Raw genomic sequence first — 25003 nt, 5'->3', positions numbered from 1 at the left:
CTGTGAGAGGTCTCCTGTGAGTTTAATTGGCATTCCTTTATATGTCAGTTGATTTTTTTTTTCACATTCACATTTAAGGATCTTCTCCTTATGTTTGTATGTCCGATTGAAGAGAGCTTGATTATCATGTGTCATGGTGAAGATTGTTTTTGATCAACTCTGTTGGGGGATGTGTGCCCCTTCTGTATTCTGTTTCCTAATTCTTTCTCCAGATTAGGGAAAATTTCCCTAATTATTTCATTAAATATATTAGTAAACCCAGCTTCTCTTTCTGCATCTTTAGAACTCCCAGAACTGTTGTATTTGGCTTTTTAATACTGTCTCTTAATTCTTGAACACCTTTTTTAGTTTGACCCAGCTCTGCATCCAGCTTTTTGTTCCCCCATTGTGACAGGAAGTATCTTCCAGTTCTGAGATTCTTCCTTCTGCCTCATTCATTCTATTATGGAGACTTTCCACTGAATTTTTATTTGTCCTATTGTATCCTTCATTTCTAACAAATCTGCTTGATTTTGTTTCAGTGTTGCTAATTCCAGTGTGACAAAATCTTTAAATTCCTGTATTTGCTTCTCATTGTTGTTAAGAAGCTTTATAACAAGTGTTTTGAATTCTGTATCCTCCATTTTCTCGATGCCTTCCTCAGTGAACTGAGGTTGGCAAAAAGTTTTGCTCCTTTGCAGGAGAGTTTTCAATAATATTCATTGTGTCTCTGTCACTTCTTTGGCTTTTGGTCACTGTACTTCTGGTTAGCAGATTCTTTTCCTCAGGGCAGGTTTCTAAGCTGTGTCACCCACAGGTCTACAGTTCAATTTTACTTATTGCAGTTGGTACACAGTTCTTGGTTTGCAGTCACATGTGTCACTCCCTCCAGCGAGTTTCAGACCTGAGTTCTTGTATTAGACTTCTGCCATGGTTTCCGTAGCCCCAGCTCCTGGTTCACCACTTTCCACTTTCTGTTATCCTGTGCTGAGCCTGTACTGTTATCTGAATACCTTTTTTCTACTTCCTGTTTGAGCAGGTTCCAGGAGTAGGGAGACACCAGGTGTCCTATATAGCTAGGCTGTTGTTGGTGCTGATCTTGCCTGAACCTATTGGGTATTAGGTTTGAGGAGATGTTTTGAGTTGCAAAACGCCTAGTCAGTATTATTTTCGATGTGGGACCAGTGCAAAACATTGAACTGGAAGTGAGTTAGCTTCTAGCACAAGTGCATTGGCACCTCACTGTTGTCCCTGAGGTCTCATTGTCTTTGCCACACTGTACAAAATGGCGCCTGATATGCTACTTGTGGAGTTCTTGATCTATTGATGATCAGGTCTGGGGGCTACCCGGACCTATTTTTGGTTGAACCTGTAGGATGCCACGTCATTGCAATGTACTGAGCCAGAAATCAGTTCACTCCCAGACTAGCACATGCTCAGTCCTGTCCTGTGGCCTTTGCTTTCCTACACAAAATGGTGCCCGATTTTGCTCTGTTGGTTGTCTGAGCTGTGAAATCCACTCTGTTCCCAAACTGCCTGATTGGGATCTGCTGCTCTGTTTCTGTTCCTGGTCAAATCAAACAGACCAGCAAGACAGGCAGTTCTTTGTCTGGTTTGAGCTACTGAGCTCCCAGTGAACTCCCCTTCCCACCTGGCTGCTGGTGGAGCTCCAGTCTCCGGTGTTCAGATCACAGCTTGCTGTTTTCCACTGGGATGCCTGGGCACTGCAGCACTACACCATTGATTCTACTGCTTTCCCATGCCTGTCAGTTCCAGGTGCCCCTTACTGTCGGCCTCTCATCTCCTATTTCCTGGATTGTGCCCTCTCTGCTTCACTCTGGATAATGATTCTCTAAGTCTCCCTACCCTATTCTGCCATTTTGATTTTCCTCTTGATTTTATTTGAACTCTGTTTATATGTAAATCATGGAGTCATTGGACAATGTGCTTTAACTCTGAAATGCAATGAAAACCCTTTAAACTTAATGTTTTACCATGCCTGTTTAAGATTTTACTGACCACAATCTTAAGTGTTTGAGTTTTTCACAGGAATGCAGTCAATATTGGGGATTGCATTTGTGTTCTTTGAAAAATACACTATAAGCTCTCACTCATGGTCATCTGTCAGTTTTCAGAGGACTTGATTTGAAAAACAAAATTCTGAAGATGTCCTCCAAGGGTCCTGTCCTGTGGCCTATGGCTCCATTAGCAAGAATGTCGCTCCCAGCCAAGATCTAACAGCCACTCCGAGATCTTCAGGCCCCTGGCTAGAGGTGTTTTGGACAATCCATGCCAGCAGGGTCTTCTCAGGATTGCAGGCTGCCAGTCAGTTAGCCAGGACTGGTGCTTCCACTCCTCAACATGAAGATAACTATGGTTTACTATAACCATAGTTAACAATAAACAAACACATATACAAGCACATTTAATATTTAACAATTCTTGTTAGCATGACTACAAATGACTCAGAACACTTGGTATAGATAATAAATATCCATTTTGCCTAGCAGTCAAATGACAGCTTAAAAGTAGGAGAATACTGCATGTTAATTCTGGGATTGTGGCCCAATGATAGTTCTCTTTTCAAAATGTTGATATTGCATCCTGAGCTTTTTCAGGTCATGCCAGGGATAACTCCAAGGGATACATTCTAAGACAAAAGGCGGGGCTTTCTGATGGGAAGCAGAGGTGGAGATGCAAAGGATGTGTGATACGCAGGGTAAAGGTCACGGAAGGGGTATGGTGGTTTCTTTTTTTTCCCCTTGTACCATCATTTCAGAATGGATGTCAGCTCACATGAAGGGGCTGCATTTAAAAGTAGAAAAAGTGAATTGATGAGGGAGGGCTGGACAGAGAGCTTAGCCATGGCCACATTGCTGCCACTACTTGGTTCTTTATTACTTGGAACATTAGTTCAAGGTGTACAGGAAACTCTAACACAGAAAACAGGGCAGCAAGAAAACATCAGTCATATCTGTGGTTTTTCTGGGGAGTATGTCCACTGTGTTTTTCAGTTCCACCCTCATTGATGGTTATTACACTGAGCTATTTCCATTCCATTCCATCAAAGTGAAAAATGCCAATTTTTAAGGAAAGGCAATAAAAATGAAGAACTGATTTCCTACTAAGAGGAAATTTCCTCCCACAGTGACATGTGTAGTTGAAGTGAATCAAAACCAGTGTGGCAGGCAGGGGAGGTGGGGCTCCCCAGACCCTGGTGGGTCTTGGGGTCCCAGTGAGTGCGGAACTAGTAATGGTGGGGACACTTCACAGAGAGGCACCCTTGCCGGGCATGCGCAGCTGCTGTCCTGTGCCTACTTTATGGTAAGATCGGGAACAAGCCAGTGGCTGCGGGGTTGGTGACTGGGCCTGCAGGCCCATAGCTTCTGAAGCACAGGGTTAGGGAGTCTGTCATGCAAGGGCCAGTACCAACGGGGTTGTATTTGGTTCTCCTTGAAGGGTAGAGGGATTCCCAGGGGCACGAGGGCAGAAAAGCAAACTGGGGGACTCTTGGGACCATGAAAGGAGTCATGAGGGATGTTCATGCAGGACAGCATCCATGTGGAGCATCAGGGACCTGCAGGGCAGAGGCTGAGGAAGCCCAGCTAGTGAGGGTAAGCCAGGCCTAAACCCCTGCCAATCCTGTTCAGGAGGCAGCGGTGAGCAAGGCCATCCCCTTTGGCACCTCTTACATACCAGAGTCAGGCCTGGATGGGAGCAGCCAAGAAAAGGCACCAAAGCGGAGGTGCTGCCCAGCCACTCTTAGGCAAACTTCCAGCTGGAGCAGGCCCAAGCTGGATCAGGAAAGAAAATCAAGGGCGAGTCACGGTCAGGGTTCTGGTCTGTCGGCAGGGCTCTGAGTGGGATCTGAGATGCTGTGGAACAACCGAGGCCTGTGCTGTGGTTCACAGGGCATTAAACAGTGCCCCTTCACCCTACCCTTAGCCTTGCCTTTGATGAGGGACGAACAGTGACTTTCTGACATCACAGTCTCATCTGGTCTCGTTCTTATTTTCTCTGCAACGCCCACAAAGAGACCTCTGGATGTTTGTCCAGTCTCACAAAAGGCTGACATGCAGAGGAGAACGAGGATCCCAACTTAGTTATCAGCAAGCCTAGATGTGATATGTGCTTTAAAACAGACGATTTACAAACTCAATGAAGACAGAGGCCTCTTTAAATGAAAGCTTTAGAAATTTCCATTTGCTTTCCTGCCTCGGGGGAGTGACACTTTGTGGCGCACAAACACAAGCGCACACTGTTTTCTCCAGGGTGAGTAACTGCAGGTTGCTCATCTGGGGCCCAGCTGGGGCTTTTACACACAGTAGAGCACGTTATGCAGATTTCTCTCGGTGCAGTTGAAAGACCTTAGGTGAACCGGTGGAAACCTTCCACCAACAAGTGTGCCAGGTTCTGGTGGGCAGCAGGGATGGCTAAGGCTCAGGAACCAGCAGACCCCAAAGATTCCATCAATAGGCCCTTGTGGGTGGCTCCAAGTGGAGGGAAGGTGTTAAGATACACAATGTGAATAGGGCTTCGCAGACAGACTAAGCCACAGACAGCTCTCCCTGAATCTTTACCCTCCCTCCTGATGAGGGGTCTGACACAAACACAGGAACTTGACACACCGACAGAGGCTGGGTGTACACAGGCAAGACACACATTCACTCTCCTCGTCTGAGTAGGATGGGGACGCGTAAAGAGAACCGGATATTTGAGTTTGAATCTGGCAGTAAAAGCTGTGTCCTAAGATAGGGGGTCCCTTGCCAGGCCATCACAGGCAGGGCATTAGACCACATGACCCATTGTGACCCGCAGGTCACCAGGCAAAGATGCTGGCCCTTGTCCCATCTGGAGGCTGTTTACACAGAAGCATCAGGAGCAGCAAGTGTCGACCTAGCACCCTGGTCATGGGCCTGGACACCACTAAGCTGTGCCAGGGCTGGGACATACTTCTAGACTCTTTTGCAAGTCTGTCCCCACAGGGAGGGTGGCCTAAGGGTGTCAGAGGTGAAGTCAGGATGACAGGGCTGAGGCAGCGGAGACCAGGATGCGTGGGAGAGCCATGTTGTGGACTTGGCAAGTTTTGTACTGAGAAGCTAAAACTTCAGGAGCCATCAAAAAGCTGCAAGAAGTGTCTGTCTCAGAAAGAGGCTGGGATTGAAAAGGCTAAGAGGGGCACGTGATGCTGGGTGAACTTCCCCACCAAGCCCTGATTAAAGAAGTCCTTCAGTCCCACTCTGCATGAAAGTGAGGGCTCCAGCGAGTCCCTTAAAACTGTTTACCGCGGGGAGGGAGAGAGAAGCTGCGAGAATTTGTGTTGGAATATTTGAGCAAGTAGGAGTTACTAGCATCTGAAAAGCAGACCCTGCATTCCATTTCTGACTGTTGGCATATGGTAAGATATTGATTCCCGAATATCTATTTTGCATTTAATCACCTTACTCACATGTCATTAATTCTAATGGGTTTCTAATGGGTGTGTCCTAGAAACAACACACCACCCAGTTTTCGTCACACCCTTTGAGGCAGATGTAACAGGCGCCTGACACTCGATCACGCTCAGCCACAAAGTCACTCCACTCACATTTTGTGATTCATTCCTCTCAGTGTCTCCCAAGTTGAGGTTCCCACAAAATGACCCACTTGCGCCTCCCTGAAGGTTGGTGCTTTGTTCATCCTCCTCACCATTTGCTTTTACGGCCGTAACCCATCAAAGGCCACACAGCTGGAAAGGTGCAACCGGAGGCCAGAAAGGACATCTGATGCCATGGCCTTCCTCCTGGGCTCTGCTCGGCACACTCCGCCCCGTCGCTTGTTTTCCCACATGCTAGTCCACCTGTGCAAGGCAGGTGAGCCTGTGTTGTCTGGTGCAGCCCCACCCTCAGGCACAGAGGGGTTTGAACTTTTTGCTCAGCAGTTTTGGCAGGGGCAGGCTCAGGTGACATGGTCCTCTTTCCTGACCAGTCCCAGGTATCTCTCAGAACCCCAGAATATGCAAAGGCTGTGGACAGTGTCTGTTTAATTCTCTTGCTAATTTGCAGCATTATCAAAGACAAAAAAGAATCCATTTTCTGCTATTTCTTCTCCTTGAAACTTACCTACATCTTTTCCCCATCTGAAGGAGCCCTTCCTGTTGGAAGGAAAAGGGAGGGATTTCTACTACTGCTGAAGATGGCAGTTCTTGCTGGCTGTGCTGAGACGCGATTCTCACCTGTTGGTAGGGCAGGGTGGTGGTGGGGAGCAAATGGAACCCCAAATCTCTAATATTATTGCCCAAGATAGGATTCGCGCTCCCTGCACTGTCACAGGGCAGTGCAGTCTGCACTGGGTTGAACCATGTCCTCCCATGTCCCTTCCTGAATCTCAGAAGTAACCTTATTTGGAAATAGAGTTGTTATCAGCAAAATTGGTTAAGATAGGGCCATTCTAGAAAAGCAGGCCCTTAGACAAATGTGTAGGAGACTGATACCCTTACAAGTAGAGAAGAGGTGCAGAGATACCGATATATTGGAAAAGGTTTTGTGAGGACTGAGTGGAGGTATCTACAAGCCAAGGAATGCCAAGGATTGCTGGCACCTGCAGAAGCTGAAAGAGTCAAGGAAGTACCCTGTAGGCTCCTGAGAGAGCCTGGTCCTGCCAGTGCCCTGACTGTAAGCTCCAGGCCTACAAAACGGTGACATGGTCTGTTCCTGTGGCTTGATCCACATACCATGTGATAATCTGTTACCGCAGCCACAGCACAGAAATGCAAAGCTCTCCCAAGTGGGTGCTTGATGCTCCGCCATCACTCTCACTGCCATGTCTTTCTAGTAACAGAAGAACCACTGGCAATGGGCAGATGCAGGCCAGACAGCCTGTGGAGCAGAGCACAGGTGCTCACAGAGACAAGGGGACGTGGTGTCATCGCCCTTCTGCCATCAAGGGTGTCCACCAGAAAACCTGGGCTGAAAAGCAGCTCCAACTAAGCAGCCTTGAGTGGAATGTATTTTTTTTTTTAAGATTAACATATTTTTATTGCAAAGTCAGATACACAGAGAGGAGGAGAGACAGAGAGAAAGATCTTCTGTCCGATGATTCACTCCCTAAGTGAGTGCAATGGCCGGTGCTATGCCAATCTGAAGCCAGGAGCCAGGAACTTCCTCCAGGTCTCCCACTCGGGTTCAGGGTCCCAAGGCTTTGGGCCATCCTCAACTGCTTTCCCAGGCCACAAGCAGGGAGCTGGATGGGAAGTGGAGCTGTCGGGATTAGAACCAGCACACATTCAAGGTACATTCAAGGATCCTGGCACATTCAAGGCGAGGACTTTAGCCACTAGGCCACTGTGCTAGGCCAGAGTAGAATGTATTTTTATGTGGTTTACATTTATGGATTTTATCATGGGAAAGATATCTCCTGGGCTGACTGGGGGTAAGGCCATGACATGTGAGCGGTGTTAAATGATAATGTCGGAGCTCTGGCTGCTTCCAGGACCAAGGCATCTCCTGGGGCAGCTAATGTAGAACATCGCACAACTCCCAGCTTGTGCAGGTGTGTGTCTCTGTCCCATCCTCAACCACCCCAGATAGGTTCTGCTCAGTGACATCTGGAAACTTTGCTTAGGAAGAATGCTTAGAAGCAGGGACATTGAACTTGGAGAGGCAAAGATTGAAGGAGAAAGAAAACTGTGTACAATCCCTTGAGGGCCTGTTTTTTAGAAAAGGGATTCTTCAGTGAATCATATAGTTTAAGCTAAAAACATAAGCCAGAGAAGTAGCAGCCATAGCTCTCATTTCAATACAGCATGCCTCTCTATGCAGTTACAAGAGTTAGCCTCATATAGCGGTGATGCTGCCTTATGAAGGCCAGAAGCTGCAGGTATTGGTCACGTAAGCTGGGTTAACAAGCTAGTGCCACACAGATGTTCAGAAACACCTAATTCTACTAGCTGTGCCACACTCACTTCACACGGGGAGACAGACACTGTGCCTTTGTGGAATGAATGGTCTTACGAGTTCAGTTCAGTGCAGAGCTGCTGGAATCAGAGGGCCTCTGTACACACACCCCAGTTTTGTTATGATCCCGACATTCCCTTTAGTGCCGCAAGAGCAGCCTGCCTGGAGAGGTGCTCACAGCGCCCAGCCCAGTCCTAGGCCAGCTGCAGCTCTCACTTAGCGGCTTAGAGGTGTTTGGAGGCAGCAGCTCTCATCATTTCCTCAACAAACTTAGGATAATCCAAGGCTGATACATCTAATAAAAACTGTTTTCAGAGGAACTCTGAAGCAGCATTCTAAAATGTACATCAGGAACCCAAACTGCTCAGAATCCCACAGGATTGGAATCCAGTTTCAGAACTGGATTGAGATCTCTGTGAGAAGACAATTTTGAGGATGAAAAACTGAAGATTACTTTTTGGTAAACAAAATCACACCCCAGAGTTCATAAATGTTTTTAAGGATCTCAAGAATGGGTCACACGGAGCTTGGACACAGCTAAGTGGTGATGACTCAGCTCACCTGAGAATTCCTGGGTTCTCAGAGAAGCTGCTTTCCAAGACTCCCTGCAGAAATACCATTTGTGTTTCTCAGAAGACATTTAAGTTCAGAGTTAAAATCCTGCAAAACCTCCACTTTTACAACATTGTTTCCCTTAATGTAAAATTTAAAGTTTCAGTTTATTTTCACAGACTTTTATTAGTCTCTGGTGTCATATTCCTCAATCATTTTAGACATCGAAATACAATATTTCATTATCACATCGGTTTTACATATTCAAGGATACAAACTCACAGTATTTTTGGAGTCTCAGATACCCAGAGTCAGAGCTATTTCAGGTAAGAGCTGTTTCAGGATGCATGGGGTAGGTAGCCAAGGAAACAAAATCAGGAAGCCAGGGTCACTAGGGAACCATGACCTGCCTTGCACAGCCTGCGTCTGATGCGCTTACTCTGACCCCTCAGGTGGAACACCCTGCAGCATTAGTTTGTAGTTTCACCTCTGAAAGCTCTAAATTGCACAGTCCTACTGTCTTCATTTATGTAGCCTTTAAGAGCATGTGTGAAAGAACGCAGGAAAGAGGCACCTGCTACTGGCTGTACGACATATGCATTCTAGGAATGTTTTGCAGAAGTTCCTCTTTCTGTCTCATTTCAAAGCAATCCCTGGGAATATAACAATATGCTTCAGAATTCACCACTTAAATTCAGGGAAATGAACTCAAAGGCTTAGCTGTCAGCTTGGGGCATCCACAGAGGACCCTGACCATGACTTCCGTGGTCTGTCCTGCTCATATTTCCCTTACTGAAACACAACACTTCCCACAACAGTGCTCGATTGTCACTTGTCTGAACATAAAACAAAGAGGCCAGGAAATGACAGACTTGAAAAGTGCTTTTCCTTGAATTGGCCCCAGAGGCCAAGACTTACCTGGCCACTCACCAGCAGTGACCATCAGAAAGGTGGGCTGCATCCTTAAAAGCAGAGGGCCATGAGGGCAGGAGGTTGGGTTTAGCCAATGGGTCACAGAGGGGCCAAGGCCATTGTTTTTTGACATGGAAGGATATTGGTCCCATGCGATACTTTCAAGCACTTCATTATATTGGTGCATAGTAACTACATTAATTACTATGTTTTATATAAGATCATATAACAAGGTACGTACATGATATTGCTCATGTGCATAATGTTGTGTAATAAGAATGGCTACCTTATTTAATATTCATCCAGGAATAGGCTCCACAGGAAGTGGTAATGGACATGCTACCTCTAATTGTTGAGCAATCCTAATAGAAAGTTGGCATTGGACGTAGTTTACACAGATCAAGAAATTTAAGATCAGAGAAATTAGATGATATGTGTAAGGTCACATCTCTTCTGGCCATAAAACATCACGCTCAGATTAGTTTGTTGTTAACTCTTCCCTAAATAATATGTATTCATAAATAAAAATGCAGTTATTCTCTCTTAGGGCAAGAATAATCTTGTAATATTTTGTAAGCTTTTCGCACCTCTGAGAGAGTAGAAAGGTTGGTGACTGTGCGCATTCGTCGCTGTCCTGCTCTTTCTAACTGGTTCCCAAGAAGACTCAAGCCTGCGGCTCCCCAGCAGGGCAAGTGCTGAGACATTTACCTAGCTCTCCAGCTACTCAGCACTCACTGCTCGTCTCCGAGTAAGCCCATCTGACCTCTGACAGCCACGCTAGCACTGGCTGACGTCTGCACTTGAAAGGGCAGTCAGCACATGGGAAAGCGTATCTCCCCCGCTTTCAAATTTACATCTTGTCCCATTCTAAAAAGAGTTTTATAGTGGGACTTAAATATGTTTGAATTTGACCTTAAAAAGACACTGACTCAAACAAAGGGCATACAGGGAAGAGACATTAGAAATGAACAAAACTACTCTCAAATACATTAAAATTTAGGATGAGTGTTTTCCTAATGTTACATACAGTAAACTTCTAACACTTTCAGTTGTATGTAAATATATATATATATAGATATTACTAAAGACATAAGCTTAAATAAAATGCATGGGTATGTGCTGTGTGCATAGATGAAACTTCTACAATGATAAAGCAGAGCTTATTAAAACTCTATTGATGCGTAGTCTCTCCTTAGTGAGAATGCTATATTAACTGGAAACCCAGTGACAGGCTTCTTGATTGGATCCACAGTAACCCAGCCACTTTGGAGAACAGTTTTAAGTTTTTATAGCTAGAATGCTCCAATTTTATAATAGGATTAAATGAAAATATATAGCAATCTGGCATTATAGTGACATGTTTCTAAGACAAGCAGAAAATGAAGCTGAAACCGATATTTTTCTCCTGAAATGTCAGAAAAATATTAAGCACAAAGATAGTTTGTAGAAATCCTGATGCTTGCATACAGAAATGCTCCAAAGGAATGAGCTGTCTTTGGGACCAATTAAGGAGTGCAGCATAGACTGTGCATTCCCTCCACGGTAACCCCGCAACAGGAATGGAATTCTAAAGCTAACCACGCCCTTGTTAGTCACCTGGACATTTGTTGGTGCAAGACTTTGATGAGGAAGCAGTGGAAACCAACTCTTCTGTTAATAGCCAAGCATTCCCAACGAGGTCTGTCTATCTCCGCTGGCATCTGTATTTATCCTTCTTTCTAGGTGTTTTTGGAGGATAAGGCAGATTCTAATTATCTTGTGAACATTACCGACTTTCTGCTTTCACACAAAGGCAGAAAATGATGCTGAGGTTTTAGTTCCAGATTTTACTTTTGGGCACGAAAAGCAGGAACACAGCATTGTTCAGACCCTCCACCCGGGGAGGGGAAGGGTATCCAGCTACATCTGCCATGAGCACCAAGTACTGAAAAAGTATTTACACAGGGGAAACTGCAGAGGCAACTTTTACAAAAATAAAATGGAAATAGAATACACATGGGTTCTGTGAGTACTGATAAGGAAATATTTGTGAAACATACACAGCAAAAGCTTCAAGTTTTTTGCGGGAGGCTGCTACTGATTCTTCCATGTCTTTAATATCTCTGTCTCCACGTCCATTTCCATCTCCTTCCGTCCCATTTCTCTCTCCCTCGTTCTCTTGCACTCTCCCTCCATCCACTTGTAGCTATAGTATCTCTGTGGTGGTCTTTAGCTCCTGTATTTCTAGCATTTCCTCCTCTCTCTAGCTCCATCAAGTTACAACTAGAATCTAAACATAGTGAATGAGCTGAGAGTTTCCATGAAATAGATAGTGCGGCTATAACACCAAGGGTAGTAGATGATACTATGTGGCAAAAGCATGAATCACAAATACGGAATATTTAATAAGTATCTCCCATAAAGTGGACAAGTCTTTAACAGAATATTAAGTTTGAACAGTAAGAGACACATTACTTAAACCTAGTTTTATTTTTTCCAAAGAGTGACCATCTTGCCTAAATGGTCACAGTGACTTCCTCAGCTAGTCTGAAATGGAGATCAACCCCACCCACCACAAGCATTCTCAAGCTCCTATTACCCCAGTTTGAAGCTATTTTACTAAATATACATAATATTAAGCATCAGCAGCTAAGGAGCTGCTGAGAATTCCCCGATTTCCTGACAATTGCAGGCCGGAAGCAACCTGATAGCAACTCAGCAATAATGAGAACACAGTGAGGCCAAAGGGCTTGCTTGGGATGGTGACCACCACACATAGCTTCATGGTGGGTGGTTTTCTTGTCTGTATGGCCAGACCAAGTAGCAACACCTTCAGGCAGGGTCCCACTAAACTACTACTTTGCTTATAGGGCTACCAGAAGTAGATCACAAATATTGACTTATGCCACACATGCAAGAAGTATGAAATTTTAAATAATCAACACAAAAGAAAATTAGAATCACCGATTTCAAGAAAATCACATTGCAAAGGAACAGATGTATACCCCGGTGCCTGCCAGACATAAACCAATACCATGCCGGTACATTCGTTAGCACAAGACAAGGGCATCTCAGTTCATCCTTGTTTTCCCAAAGAACATTCTTAAAGACAAATAGATCAGCATATATGTACAGCCAGTACTTACCCATCAACAAGGTAACTACAAATTCTATAAATTCTTAAACAATTAGCAATTACAAAATTTAAAAAAAATTCCTACTTTTTTTTTTAGGATAACATGCATTAAAACTCTTGCAAGGGCTTACCAGATTTAAACAACAATGTTTCAAAAAACTCATCTTATACCAATTAAACAAAACAGATTGAGTTTTCAAAAGCATCTACAGGTAGGATAACCATTAAGAAAAAGAACAAACTCAAAATCTGCTAATATTATCCAACAGACTATTAAACTAAACTTTACATTTTGATTATTAGAAGCTTATAGAACCACTTCAGTGCTTCTGGACTGAGTAGGGAGGCTGTTCACGAGAGAAGCAATAAGTGAAATTGTTCGTTTTACTGTATCCCCAGCGAGTAGCAGGAGAAGGAGTGGGAGCCTGCTACTTAGCTCTCCATCTGGGTTAGGGAAATATGCAAGGATAAAATCCTGAAAGAGTTGCTGGTGAAAGCAGCTCTACTTCAAGCCACTCCTTTTTTCTTTTGGCTTAGAAGGCCATTTGAGTTCTGGGATAACTCACCATTCATGTTCTTGAAGATGTTCATGATGGGGAGGATCTGACGGTAGTAAGGCACCAGGGCCTCACCCACCATCTCAGCCGACACCACCAGATGCTGGAGGACTTTGAGTGTGACGCAGATGACCTGTCTATTTCGGAGGTTCAAGGCATCTAGGTGGGAGGGGAAGGACCAAGCAGAAAAGACAAAGGGTTCATTCCACGGTGTTCAGGGGAAGCTGTCCTGTGGATACAGCTCCTCAAACCCTGTTCTACTGGCCCTCGGCAGTGGGCCTTGGCTATCCTGATGCCATAAACAGGCTCTTGGTTGATTACTGTGGATTTTCCCATTTGTGTTGGTTTCTCACCCACTCTAAGAACGCAGCTCATGTCCCTTCCCACTGGCTGACGAGCTTAGAGAGAACAGAATCCGTAGGATGGTGAGACTGACTGTCACATAGTGTAACTGCAGTTACAGGAGACACAGCAGACACGCTCTTCTCCAACTCTCTGCTTTAGTCAATGATCGACCATGTTCTTGGTCATTCCGAGTGAACAAACCTTGATGAGGGCACTTCCAAAGGTATTTGAAAATTAAATCTGAGATAGGTTTATTTTGATACAAAAATATTTGAAATCCAAGCTTAGCACACTGTGATTTGTTCCACTAAGGCTTATGAAGGACCCCCATATTTAGGAGGGAGGCAGAGCATATGCTGACTGCTCAGGCTGACTACAGACACCTGGAATATGAACATAGGGTGACTCTGTTCAGACTCTCAAGAAAGTAGGGAAGGAAAGCTAAAATTTTCAACATCTACTTAGAAGGAATCAATAATGAGCTATTAGGAGACCAGAGAAGTACAAAACAGTTCAAAATAATGGTTCTTAGAGCACAGCAATGCATGGCAGTGATGGGACGGGGGAAGCATGCTGTGGTCCCTGCAAGGTGCCGACTGCTGCCAGGGGAACGCAGAGGCCCAGGCAGGTGTAGGGATGCAGATAACTGGCTCTGTGAGCCTGGTCAACTCACTCCCACTTTCTAGTCCCTACTTCTCTCAGTCACAGAATTTGTGATTTACTTTCCAAGTTGATAATGTTCTTTGACGTAAGTAGAAGAACTGAGGAGTGATATCCTGGGTTATTTCAAGAACAAGTCAGGCCCTTGTTTCTGAGATGCTCTACCTGCTGATGAAGGTGATCGACTGTGACCTTAACCATGTGCTGACTTTGGGAGGGATAAAGGAAATGGGGCTACTAAAGCAGGACAGCATGGGAGAGGCATCCTCACGGGATTTTTGAACTCCGCCTCTGATTTCCAATAGTCCTGATACTGCTAACATTCCTTGTTTCTGTTCCTCAGATTTAGCAGTGCCACACAGTGCCATGCAGTGCCACGCAATGCCACACAGTGTCTACTCAGTCTCAAACCTGTTCCACACCCTTCACCTATCTCCTGCTGCAAAGTCTCTTGGTTCTGTGCTGTAATACCTTAACTTTGTCTTTATCTCTGTCTTCATGTCCACTCCCCTGTATGCACCTTCACCGAGTCTCCCTGGTCTGGGGCTCCATCCTCAGCTCCACTCCCCTGCTTAGGGTCTGTACAGACAACTCCATTCTCTTAGAGTGGGTCTACACTCTTGCCTCTACTGCCCAGGCCCTGACCTTGGGGTTCCTCCCTGGATCACCCCTGGTTCACTCTCACCTCTGCTGCCCTGGCCTTGGCCTTGGGGGGGTCTCTCTCTGGATCACCCCTGGCCCACTCTCGCTTCTGCTGCCTAGGCCTTGGCCTTGGGGGGTCTCTCCCCTGGATCACCCCTGGCCCACTCTCCCCTCTGCTGTCCTGGCCCTGGCCTTGGGGTTCCTCTGCTGGATTGCCACTGGTCTCTCTAAACAGTTCCCTTTGTTTCTGTCTTTGTCCACTCCCCCAGCCTATCTTTTCTCACTGTTGCTGGATTAATCTTCCTAGTATTGTCTGATCATGCCCCTGCCCCATCTATCAGAAGAGCCAGAGGCCACAGCTCTCACAGAGAGTCAAGCACAGAGTGTCTAGGGCACAAGGGAGGGATTCAGCATAAATCCGAACCAAACAAAACCCTTAGTTGAAAGTCCAGGAATATAAAGTATCACTTAGTGGTTTCACAGTTATTTCCTCCGGAATCACTAGCAAAGTATGGGCAGCCTCATCCTCCTCCAGGAACAAACTAGGGGTTGGGGATAAAAACATTGCGGAGTAGCCAAGATTGTATCCTTGTTAAGTTTGAAAGCAGACACAAATAAAGACATGGAGACAGCCCAGCCTTGACCCAGCACCTCCCTACCCCCACCCCAAATATAACTACAGGATTCAATTGCATGATGGCTCATTACTGTAATGCTTAGACACATTGCTGCCATGTCATAGCTTCTGAAAAACAACTGAAAATAGAATGCCCTAACCGTAGCCTGAAAGCTGCTGGTAATGAGATGCCACAGAACGAAGCCTTGGGGTACCACAGGCAGAAGAACCCACAGAGGGCTGTGTGGTAGGCAGCAAGCTTGATGGCTCTCATCCAGAATTAAAATTATTTTGTCTTTTCAGGAAGTCAGGGCTCCCAGACCTCGCCTATTGGTGCAGCTCTCCCGACCAGAAAACAGAGAATCTGCATAGATGCAATCCTGGGGATGGTGGACAGTCGCTAGTCCTTCCCCAGGCATCGACGAGCTTCAGCTGCCTGCTTCAGCTCTTCATGGATCTGCACCTGCTCAGAAACTGTTTTGCCATGGATTAAACATGGGTCTTCCTAAGTATTAGTTCATAAACATTCCTTTCCAGAATAGCAATTGAAGGTAAATATGTTCCCATTAAAGTTTTAGCATTTGGGAAGATGGAAATGAAAATGATTGACAAAGTATCCCTGTCTTGCAAGTTGATTCTGAACAAACAGACCACGTATGATGGCTTTTTCTACAAAGGATGCAGCTGTTTAGTGTCCATTGAAGGGGGTGGACAGCCAGCAGAGAAAGCTCCAGAGAGAAGGATAAATCCTAGAGCTGAAAAGGTGACAGTGAGGCAGTGAGAATTCTCCTTCTGCCCCATGGTCTGCTCTAGTCTGCATGAGAGTCCACTGAGGAACTGGAGACCGAAGCCACAGATGGAAAAGAGGTAACTGGCTTTATCATTACAGGGTGTCTCTGAGGATTAACTGATGTGTGAGAAGTAGGCAGCCCTGTATTACAAGAGCTAGAGGCTGTACCACTCTGTCTCAAACTAGAGGAGTGCTAGGTCCAATCAACTGAGCACAATTAAGTGTTTGACATCTTGGGTTTTTGCTTTTTCTCTCTATTCATCTCTCCAGTTGCCCGACTACTTAAAGAGAACTTGCAACCACATCTAAGTGGGGAATCACATTATACGAATGTGTTGTTTGTCCTCTCTTACATCTTCAAGGTAAATGTAAAACTGAGTGTATATAGATCTCATTTCATTGTGTGTGTGTGTTTTGTTTGACAAATCCTTTCCCCATGGTTCAAGTACTAGCTGCTCACTGCTGAGCTAGCTCCCCGATATTACACCTAGGAAAGCTGTGGAGCTTGGCCCAAACACTTGCGTAGCTGCATCACTGTGGGAGACCCACGTCAAGTTCCAGGCTCCTGGCTTCCAACTGGCCCAGCTCTGTTTTCAACCATCTGTGGAGTCAGCCAGTGGATGGAAGATCGCTGTCTGTGTGTGTGTGTGTGTCTGAATTGCTCTGTTTCTCTACTGTTGTAACTCTGCCTTCCAGGAAGCCTGTCTGTGGACACTAGAAAGTCACCGGAGCAGCCTGGGAGGCCTGGGAAGGCATAATGAGGCGACTGCAAAGAGGACTGCCACATGCTGTATCCTCACCATGCTCTTGGAGAACAAGGGTGGCCGTGCCAGAGCTGCAGTCAAGCTGCTGGGACCCCTCTTCCTGCCAGCGCTGGGGAAGGCTTTGCCATAGGGAACATACTGATGAAAAAATGAACTACACGCACACACAGAGTGGAATGGGATAGATACAGATGGTATAATTAATGTGTAGATTAGGCTCATGACTTGGGGATAAATTAATGATCTCTTTCATCATATATAGTGAGATTGGCCATTAGGAAGTAGTTTCAATACAGCCTTCATTGAATTTACATGATTGTGATAAATGTTATTGAATTGAACCGGAAAAACATCTAAACTGTTACTCTGAAAGGCAACTAAATTGGAATACTAAGTCCGTTTAAATGAGCAATGAATGGCCTCAGCCATGGCTGTGAAACAGAACCTGGCTGTGCCCTGTAAAAGCTCCAAGCTTCATCCAAGAGGGACCTTTTAACATAGTGCATTTACACTTCAACTCCTCGAATTTCTTTCTCATTCTTGGGGAATTAAGATATACCATTAAGCCGAAAGTCTTTTTGTTCTTACTGTCCTAAAGGAATAAAAGAAAGAAATTCTTTTTTTTGTTTTGAAACAACACTCTCTTTGAAAATGTATGTTAACAGACAATAAAGAGAATACGATTCCGTAGCTTGAAAGAGAATAAATGTATTTATTCTTGTGTTGATGGGTCTGAACACCATTGTCAAGATGTAAGTGAGGACTTTGAACTCCAGGATTTAAGGTTTTGAGAGAGGTCTGACAGCAGGAGTCTACTGACATTCTGGAACCTTTCTACTCATGAAATTGGATTTGTATTGTTCTGCTTATTGCCTTCAACAATAATCAACAAGATATAACTTCTAGATATAGAGGTACTGCTGAACAATAAGGAGAAAATAACTTAAAATCAAAGTGGTAAAACTTATTCACCTTTGATGGTTATAAGCTACATGTATGACTTTCTCAAGCATAAAATCCATTATGGCTATGATTTTTTTTCCAACTTGAGAACATTTTCTACTATTAGATATGACTTGATACTATGAGATCAGAACATACAGAAACATTTTGACTAGTTCTTAAACAAGCAGAAACACCAAGACAGACAAAAAGTAAACACATTCTAAAGACTATATATATAATTGTTACAAATATTAATATCCCTAATGTACAAGCAGCCATCACAATCCATTAAATGACTGAATGCTTCAATAAAAAATAGACAAAGAATATGTGTAGATATTATACAGATTAATAAATATAAATGAGAGGTTAATATTCTAGCATGTTTAAATCCATTTTTAATCAAACAAACCGCTAAGTTTGAATATCTCATTAACTAAAATTTGCTGAAATTTTAACACTCAGTTGGTATATATTTGAAAAAAAGAGACATCTTCCTACATTACATAAACCATCCCATCATTTCTGTGTGGTGTCTCTGTACTCCACCCCAGAAGCCATAAAACTGCACAGGACACGGAACTCGGCAATTCTGTTTGTGGACTTTTAGCCTGAAGAAGTATGCAGGTGTGCACAGAGTTACATGAAATGATCTGAAGACAGAAGCTTTTTACAGTTAGAGACAAAACAAATGATACAAAACCAATGGACTGCGGAAGTAAAATACACATTAGCCATATAATGGAGAATGTTCAATTAATAGTCAGATAATAGGAAAAAATGTTGGTAAAATAGGAACATGTTTATCAGATGAAAGACAGTAAGGTTGCAGACTGCAAAGCACATTTTATGATGATTTAATTTTATAGATTAGACTACATAAGAAAAACACACCAAAAATTTGTAAATTTAGATCCTAACAATACTTAAAGATCTCATTTGTGCCATGAATATATGCGGACATATGACTTTGTTGCACTAAAAAACTCTTTAAAAAGTGTTTTGAAACAATTATCAATTTGGTTCTTAGGCTTTCCTCCAGTTCTGAAACATTATTCTTCATGATTCTCATTTTCATGTTTTATTAATTTAGCATTCAAATTCTCTGTCATGTTTTTTGCTTGATTGTTTTTTATTATTCCATTTAGTTCTTGGAACAATCTTTATTTTGTTTGAGTTTAAAATAAGTGTGAGAGTTTGATAGAAATCTCAGTAAATCTGAAGAATAAGCTGAGAGACAATTGCCTTCTTTGCTATAAAGTAACAAACCTTTCCCCTGGGGACACCGGGAAGCCCCCACTGCTTCACCTTGTTCTTAAGTGCCCGAGGGACAACTTCAGAACAGATACAATTCTGTTAGATTTATTCAGGAATTTTTTCATATATATACATACATTTTATATAAAAATATATATACATACATACATATTACATATATATATATCACTGACATGGACAGAGAGAGAGAGAGACTAGTTAGAGAGCATGAGAAAGTACTGCTGCATGCCCTCAGAGTTCCCACAGCCAGGGCTGAGGCAGGCTGAAGCTAGCTGCTCATAACTCCTTTTGGATATCCCGCAGCATGATGGTGAAGCAGGCACGCGGGCTGCCACCAGTAGGAAGCCCTATTAGAAGCAGAACTTCCCATACGGGCTGTGGGCACCGCAAGTGACGGCTTTAACTGCTGCATCATCACATCCACCTGATTTGTCAGGCTTTTAATACTTCAGCAGATTCACTTCTTTTACTTCATTGAATGAAACATACAACATAATGCACACTGACTGTTTCTAAATTTGAAATTCAGAGCATCAGTGAAAGAGAAAGTGATGAGCCACTTCACAAATGTTGAGGGCTGGACCAGGACGAAGCCATGAGGTTGAAACTCCATGTAGGTCTCTGATGTGAGTAGGAGGGACCCAAACACCAGAGCCATCATTATCACCTCCCCAGGATGCCTTCCATGAGAGTAACCGGGATTCATCCCGGCATTCCACATGGGAAGCAGGCATCCCAACAGTGGGTTCAAGACAGTTAAGCAGCATTCATTACATCCACAACGCTGTGCAACCACCACACTAGCTTCACCTATGCTCCCCAACTTTTCCATCACCCCTTCAGCAGACCCTTCCCCCTCCAACTCCTGGAAACTTCTCATCTAGTTTCAGTCTCCAGGAATTTGCCTACTACAGATGTCTACAGTATTGTAAGTACAATTTTCTGCTGAGGTTGACACATTTCATTAATATTTGACATTGTTGAGACCAAGGCCCTCAGTATTAGTTCTTTTCCCCTGTATCTCTAAATGTTTTATTGAGGTTGTTGAGATCAAAGTCCTGTTTGTTGAGTTGGATTGAAAAGGATGTGCAGCACAGAGGTGAGGGATCCTCACCCACAAGTCACTAATTTATACGGTAGAATGAATTCAAGTGGGGTTTCAAACAGCATCTCGATATATAAATTGCTGAAAATTTTCTTCTTCCACAACAGAGCTCTGTTACTAAACAAGTAAATGAGATGTGGCTTGCTTGCTCGTGTTCCTGGTTAGGTACACCATCCTGGACTTAATCAGCTTTCAGACACAGAGTAAATCTGTAATAAGGGCAATACTCTCTTATTTAATATACTCTTTTCAGATTTCTCCTACTTGAAGTAACAGATGCTTTATTTGTACACACGTATATGTATATATGTAGCAAGAATATATATAACTATATATGTGTGTGTGTGCATTTTGTCTCTCTCATCCAACACAGAAAGGAATCATCTCTATGTGAAAGTTAGATTTTTCCATCAAAGCTTTATCATTACAAGTGATACTTGTTTACTTGTTTTTTCTTTTTCCAATTCTTTCACGGGCAATGCAGTCTGACTTTAGGACCACAGTATACTATTATTATTATTAGGTTAAAGCATTTGGCATGCTTTACTACCAAATACTTTGTTTTAAATGTCAGTATATAATTATTACTATTAAAATGAACAGAGGGATTTGGTTACCAAACTGATCTCAAGGACATATTTTATACTCAGCCTTCAAGACATAAAGAATGTGACCTGAAAATGTGAATGTGACCTAACGGTTCTTCTCAGTCTTGTTTCCCCTGGGCTGGCACCTGGGCTGGCACCTGGGCTGGGCCTGGGCTTGCTTGGCTCCCTACAGCTCACCTTGCACAGCAGCAGGACCCACAGGTGCCTGGACAATGTGGTGTGGATTTGTCTCATCAGAGCGCACTGCTCCTCTGAACTGGACTTCTGGCTTAGGTCCTTGAGAAGGAGTGGGACAATGCTGCGAGTCCTTGTGCATGAGGGGCGACACACGGAGTGTGTTCTGGGGGAACTTCAAAGTGGCCTGGGGCTTAGAGACTTCAGGTAGTGTCTTGTTCTCCATCAGTAATCAGGGAATGGCGCTGGGCCCATGGGCTCTTCTGAAAAGCCAGGGACAGTCTGCAGTAGGGCTGCCCTCATGACACACAGTTCAACTCTCTTAGGGGAGGGAGGCTTAAGGTTCCCTGGATGAGGATTTAGCAAGGATGACTGAGAATGGTGATGACGATGGTGGCAGTGGCAATGACAACATTATCACACTTAGGTGTTAGCTTATCTCAATAGCTGGGTGTACTTATTGTTCTGAGTTTAAAATGAAGATACTGAGTCTCAACTTAGTTAATTCTTCTGATAGCTGGTACATGGCTCAGGGAGGATTTTGAGCAGGTATTTGAGTCTACAGCCTTTTCCTGTAGCCATCACACCACACTGGGAGATGATACGGTACACTTGTTTCTCCTCGTGAGACAGGGAGCGGGTCATCAACGCTTGACAGATGCTGTGTGAAAATGCAACCTCACCATTGCTGGTTCTTCTACTACCCTGGGCCCCTTTGCCGCAAACCCACTGCTGCTTCTAATCATCTCTCCGGTTCGTATGGGGAGGGCCAGACCTGGATTCCTCCTGACAGGTACAGGCGGAACTGACAGGGACATCAGCTTAGAGAGTGCTTGCCTCGTGGAGATGACTTCCTTAGAAAGTGGATGTTCCAAGTGCAAAGACTGAAGACTCTGTTTCCCTTCACAGCCATGTGCTTTCGCGTGGGTGTCAGAAGTGGTCAGTCTTGGCTAATTTAGGGCAGTAACGCTAAAAGTGTAGTGGCTTGACACTAGAAAGAACCACTGAGACAAGGCATGGGTCACATCCACGGTGAAGGAGAAGAAAGATTTCAAGAATTGTGCATTTTCTTCCCAAATGTTTCAGTTACCAGGAACACACATCTATTCCAATCATAGCCATTGGCAGAGTTAGCTCTGTGACTAAGAAATGTTAGAGAGCAGATGGATACTCAGTGTGCAGTCAATATCTCTCCCATAGAATTCAATTTATTTTGGGAGCAGCTAATTCTTTGCCCTAACCTGAACCCAGGCTGGGCGACGGGATTGAGGGTAATGTAACCAATGTGCTCTGTCCCCCTTGGCCACAGTTCTTAGAAACAGCTGGTCACGTGCCCGGAGCTGGAGCTGGAGCAATCATAGTTAGTCTTTGACTTAAGATTTTGCAGGAACTGAGTAATCCTGTAGTCCCAGGAGCTCCTCAGAGCAGTATAAGACAAGGAAGGAGCATCCTGACTACCAAAGATGGAATGAGAATATCCTCTGATGGGTTCAGTTTTGCAACTAACTGAGCAATTCCTTAAGTCAATTTGAATAATTTTTATTTGTATCACATAATCAAAACAATCCTCATATGCCTCTTTTTTGTGTTTTAGAACAACTTAGATTTGTTCTTAAGTACTTCTCAATTCCAATTTTAAATTAATTTGTGTGTTAAATTTCAAGAAATGGAGGCATGGACAATGGCAGAGACTCCAGCATGCTATTGTCAAGATATAGTTAACAGTTTCATTGGGAGTCCATCTTTGGTCTGAAAATAGAGATGCATACTGCATTGTGTGTCCTCACATCTAGATATGATAGTCTCCATTACACAATTACTACATCCCCTTAAATGAAAAGCTACAATACAAAATCGACAACAGGAAGAAAAATAGAGATTTATAATGCCATGAAGTTAAAAATATGCTGCTAGATATGATAGCCTCCATTACACCATTACTATACATCCCCTTAAATGAAAAGCCACAAAACATAATCAACAACAGCAACGGAAAAAAAAAAAGAAATTAACAACAGCATGAAGTTAAATAACATGCTCCTGAATGACTAATGTGTTGCTGGAGAAATGAAAAAGGGAATCAAGAACCTTTTTGAAGAAAATGATGCTTCTGCATGATCTATGAGTCATTGAAGAATTTAATAAAACTGTTTTGAATAGATGAAATTAACGAACAGAAAAAATCAAAGTCCATGAGACACAGCTTCTGCTGATCTTTGCTGGTAAGATGTGTCTCCTGTGGGCAAAAAATAGATGGGTTTTATTTTTTAATCCAGTCTACTAATCTAGCATGTGGATTGATGAGTTTAAGCCATTTACATTCAGGGTTTGTATGAATAGGTGGTAATTTGGTCCTGTCATTTTAGCAATGGGTTGTTCATTGATTTAGTCTTCTGTTATTTTACTGGGATGTTCTTCACATTTGTCTTTGGTTTTGGTCAGTGCTATTCCTTTTCTCTGTCAAGAGAATATCTTTAAGTATTCTTTCTAGGGCAGGTTTGCAAGAGGCATATTCTTTAACTTTGCTGTGGAAGAATTTGATTTCATTTTCAAAGACAAAGGAAAAGTTTTGCTTTTTATGTTAACCTGAGCTGACAATTTTTTGCTTTTAGATTCTGGAATATGTTGCTCCATTTTCTTCTTGCCTATAGAGTTTCCTGTGAGAGGTCTCCTGTGAGTTTAACTGGCAGTCCTTTATATGTCACTTGATTTTTTTTCACATGCACATTTAAGGATCTTTTCCTTATGTTCAGTTGAACAGAGCTTGATTATCATGTGTCGTAGTGAAGACTGTTTTCGGTCAAGCCTGTTGGAACATCTGTGCCCCTCTTGTATTGTTTCCTAATTCTTTCTCCAGATTAGGGGAAATTTCCTTAATTATTTCATTAAATACATTTGTAAACCAAGCTGCTCTTTCTGCAGCTTCTGGGACTCCCATAACTCTTATATTTGGCCTCTTCATGGTGTCTTTCAATTCTTAAACACTTTTTTTGGGCTGATCCAGCTCTGCTCCAGGTTTCTGTTTGTTTTCCCCTGGTGACAGGAATTATTTTCCAGTTCTGAGATTCTTTCTTCTACCTCCTTCATTCTATTTTGGAGACTCTCCATTGTACTTTTAATTTGTTCCACTGTATTTTTCATTTCTGATATATCAGCTTTCATTTGATTCATTTCCAGTGTGACATATTCCTGAAACTCCTTGAATGCCTGCTTTATGTGCTTCTCATTGTTGATAAGAAGCTTTATAACAAGCGTTTTGAATTCTGTATCACCCATTTTCTTGACGTCTTCCTCAGTTAACTCTGATGTTGGCAAAGGGTTTTGCTCCTTGGTAGGGGAGTCTTCAGTAATATTTATTGTGCCTCTGTCTCTTCTTTGGCTCTTGGCCATTGCACTTCTGGTTAGCAGATTCTTCTCCTCAGGGCAGGTTTCTAAGCCGTGTCACCCACAGGTCTACAGCTTGATTTACTTATTGCAGTTGGTACACAGCTCTTGGTTTGCAGTCACTTGTGCCACTCCCTCCAGTGAGGTCCAGGTCTGGGTTCTCAACTTAGATTTACACCATGGTTTCCGCAGCCCCAGCTCCTGGCTCACCACTCTCCACCTCCTGTGATACTGTGCTGAGGCTGCACTATTGTCTGTACAACCTTTCTCCCCACTTCTTGTTGGAGCAGGTCCCAGGATAGGGAGACACCAAGTGTCCTATATAGTTAGGTTGTTGTTGCTGATCTTGCCAGTACCTGTTAGCTGTTATGTCTGAGGGCCACACTGACCTATTTTGACATGTACAATGCCACAGTCGGTACTATTTTCCTGAGTTGTCACAAGCTCAGCACATGCGCAGTTCAGTTGTCCTAGGCAGTCTTAAATTCTTTGCCACACTGTAAGAAATGGCACCTGATGTGCCACTACTAGAGTTCTTGTTCTCCTGGCTGTCAGGTGAGAGCTACCTGGACCTGTCTTGGGTGGAACCTATAGGATGCCACGTTGTTTCAGTTCACTGAGTCAGACATGTGTTCACTCCCAG

General features: G+C 43.6%; 1 protein-coding gene and 1 long non-coding RNA gene across 3 annotated transcripts in view; one reads left to right on the top strand and one right to left on the bottom strand.

Moving 5' to 3' along the window:
* Positions 1-25003, bottom strand: part of PACRG (parkin coregulated) — a 497551-nt gene that overhangs the window by 181144 nt on the left and 291404 nt on the right. For both annotated transcript variants that reach the window (XM_040965490.1, XM_040965491.1), the window contains one exon: positions 13059-13208. In XM_040965490.1, coding sequence (XP_040821424.1) covers positions 13059-13208 — 150 coding nt within the window. The remainder of the gene's footprint in view (positions 1-13058; positions 13209-25003) is intronic.
* On the top strand, positions 888-24624 carry LOC121146171. Its single transcript, XR_005882153.1, has 3 exons — positions 888-918; positions 7544-7547; positions 24553-24624. It is a non-coding gene; the product is annotated as an uncharacterized LOC121146171 (long non-coding RNA).

Source organism: Ochotona curzoniae, unplaced genomic scaffold (genome assembly GCF_017591425.1).
Source record: "Ochotona curzoniae isolate NIBS_2020 unplaced genomic scaffold, NIBS_Ocur_1.0 scaffold_3890, whole genome shotgun sequence".
In the NCBI taxonomy this organism is placed as follows: domain Eukaryota; kingdom Metazoa; phylum Chordata; class Mammalia; order Lagomorpha; family Ochotonidae; genus Ochotona; species Ochotona curzoniae.
The sequence above is the reverse complement of the archived record's forward strand: the minus strand, read 5'-3'. Positions and strand labels throughout refer to the sequence as shown.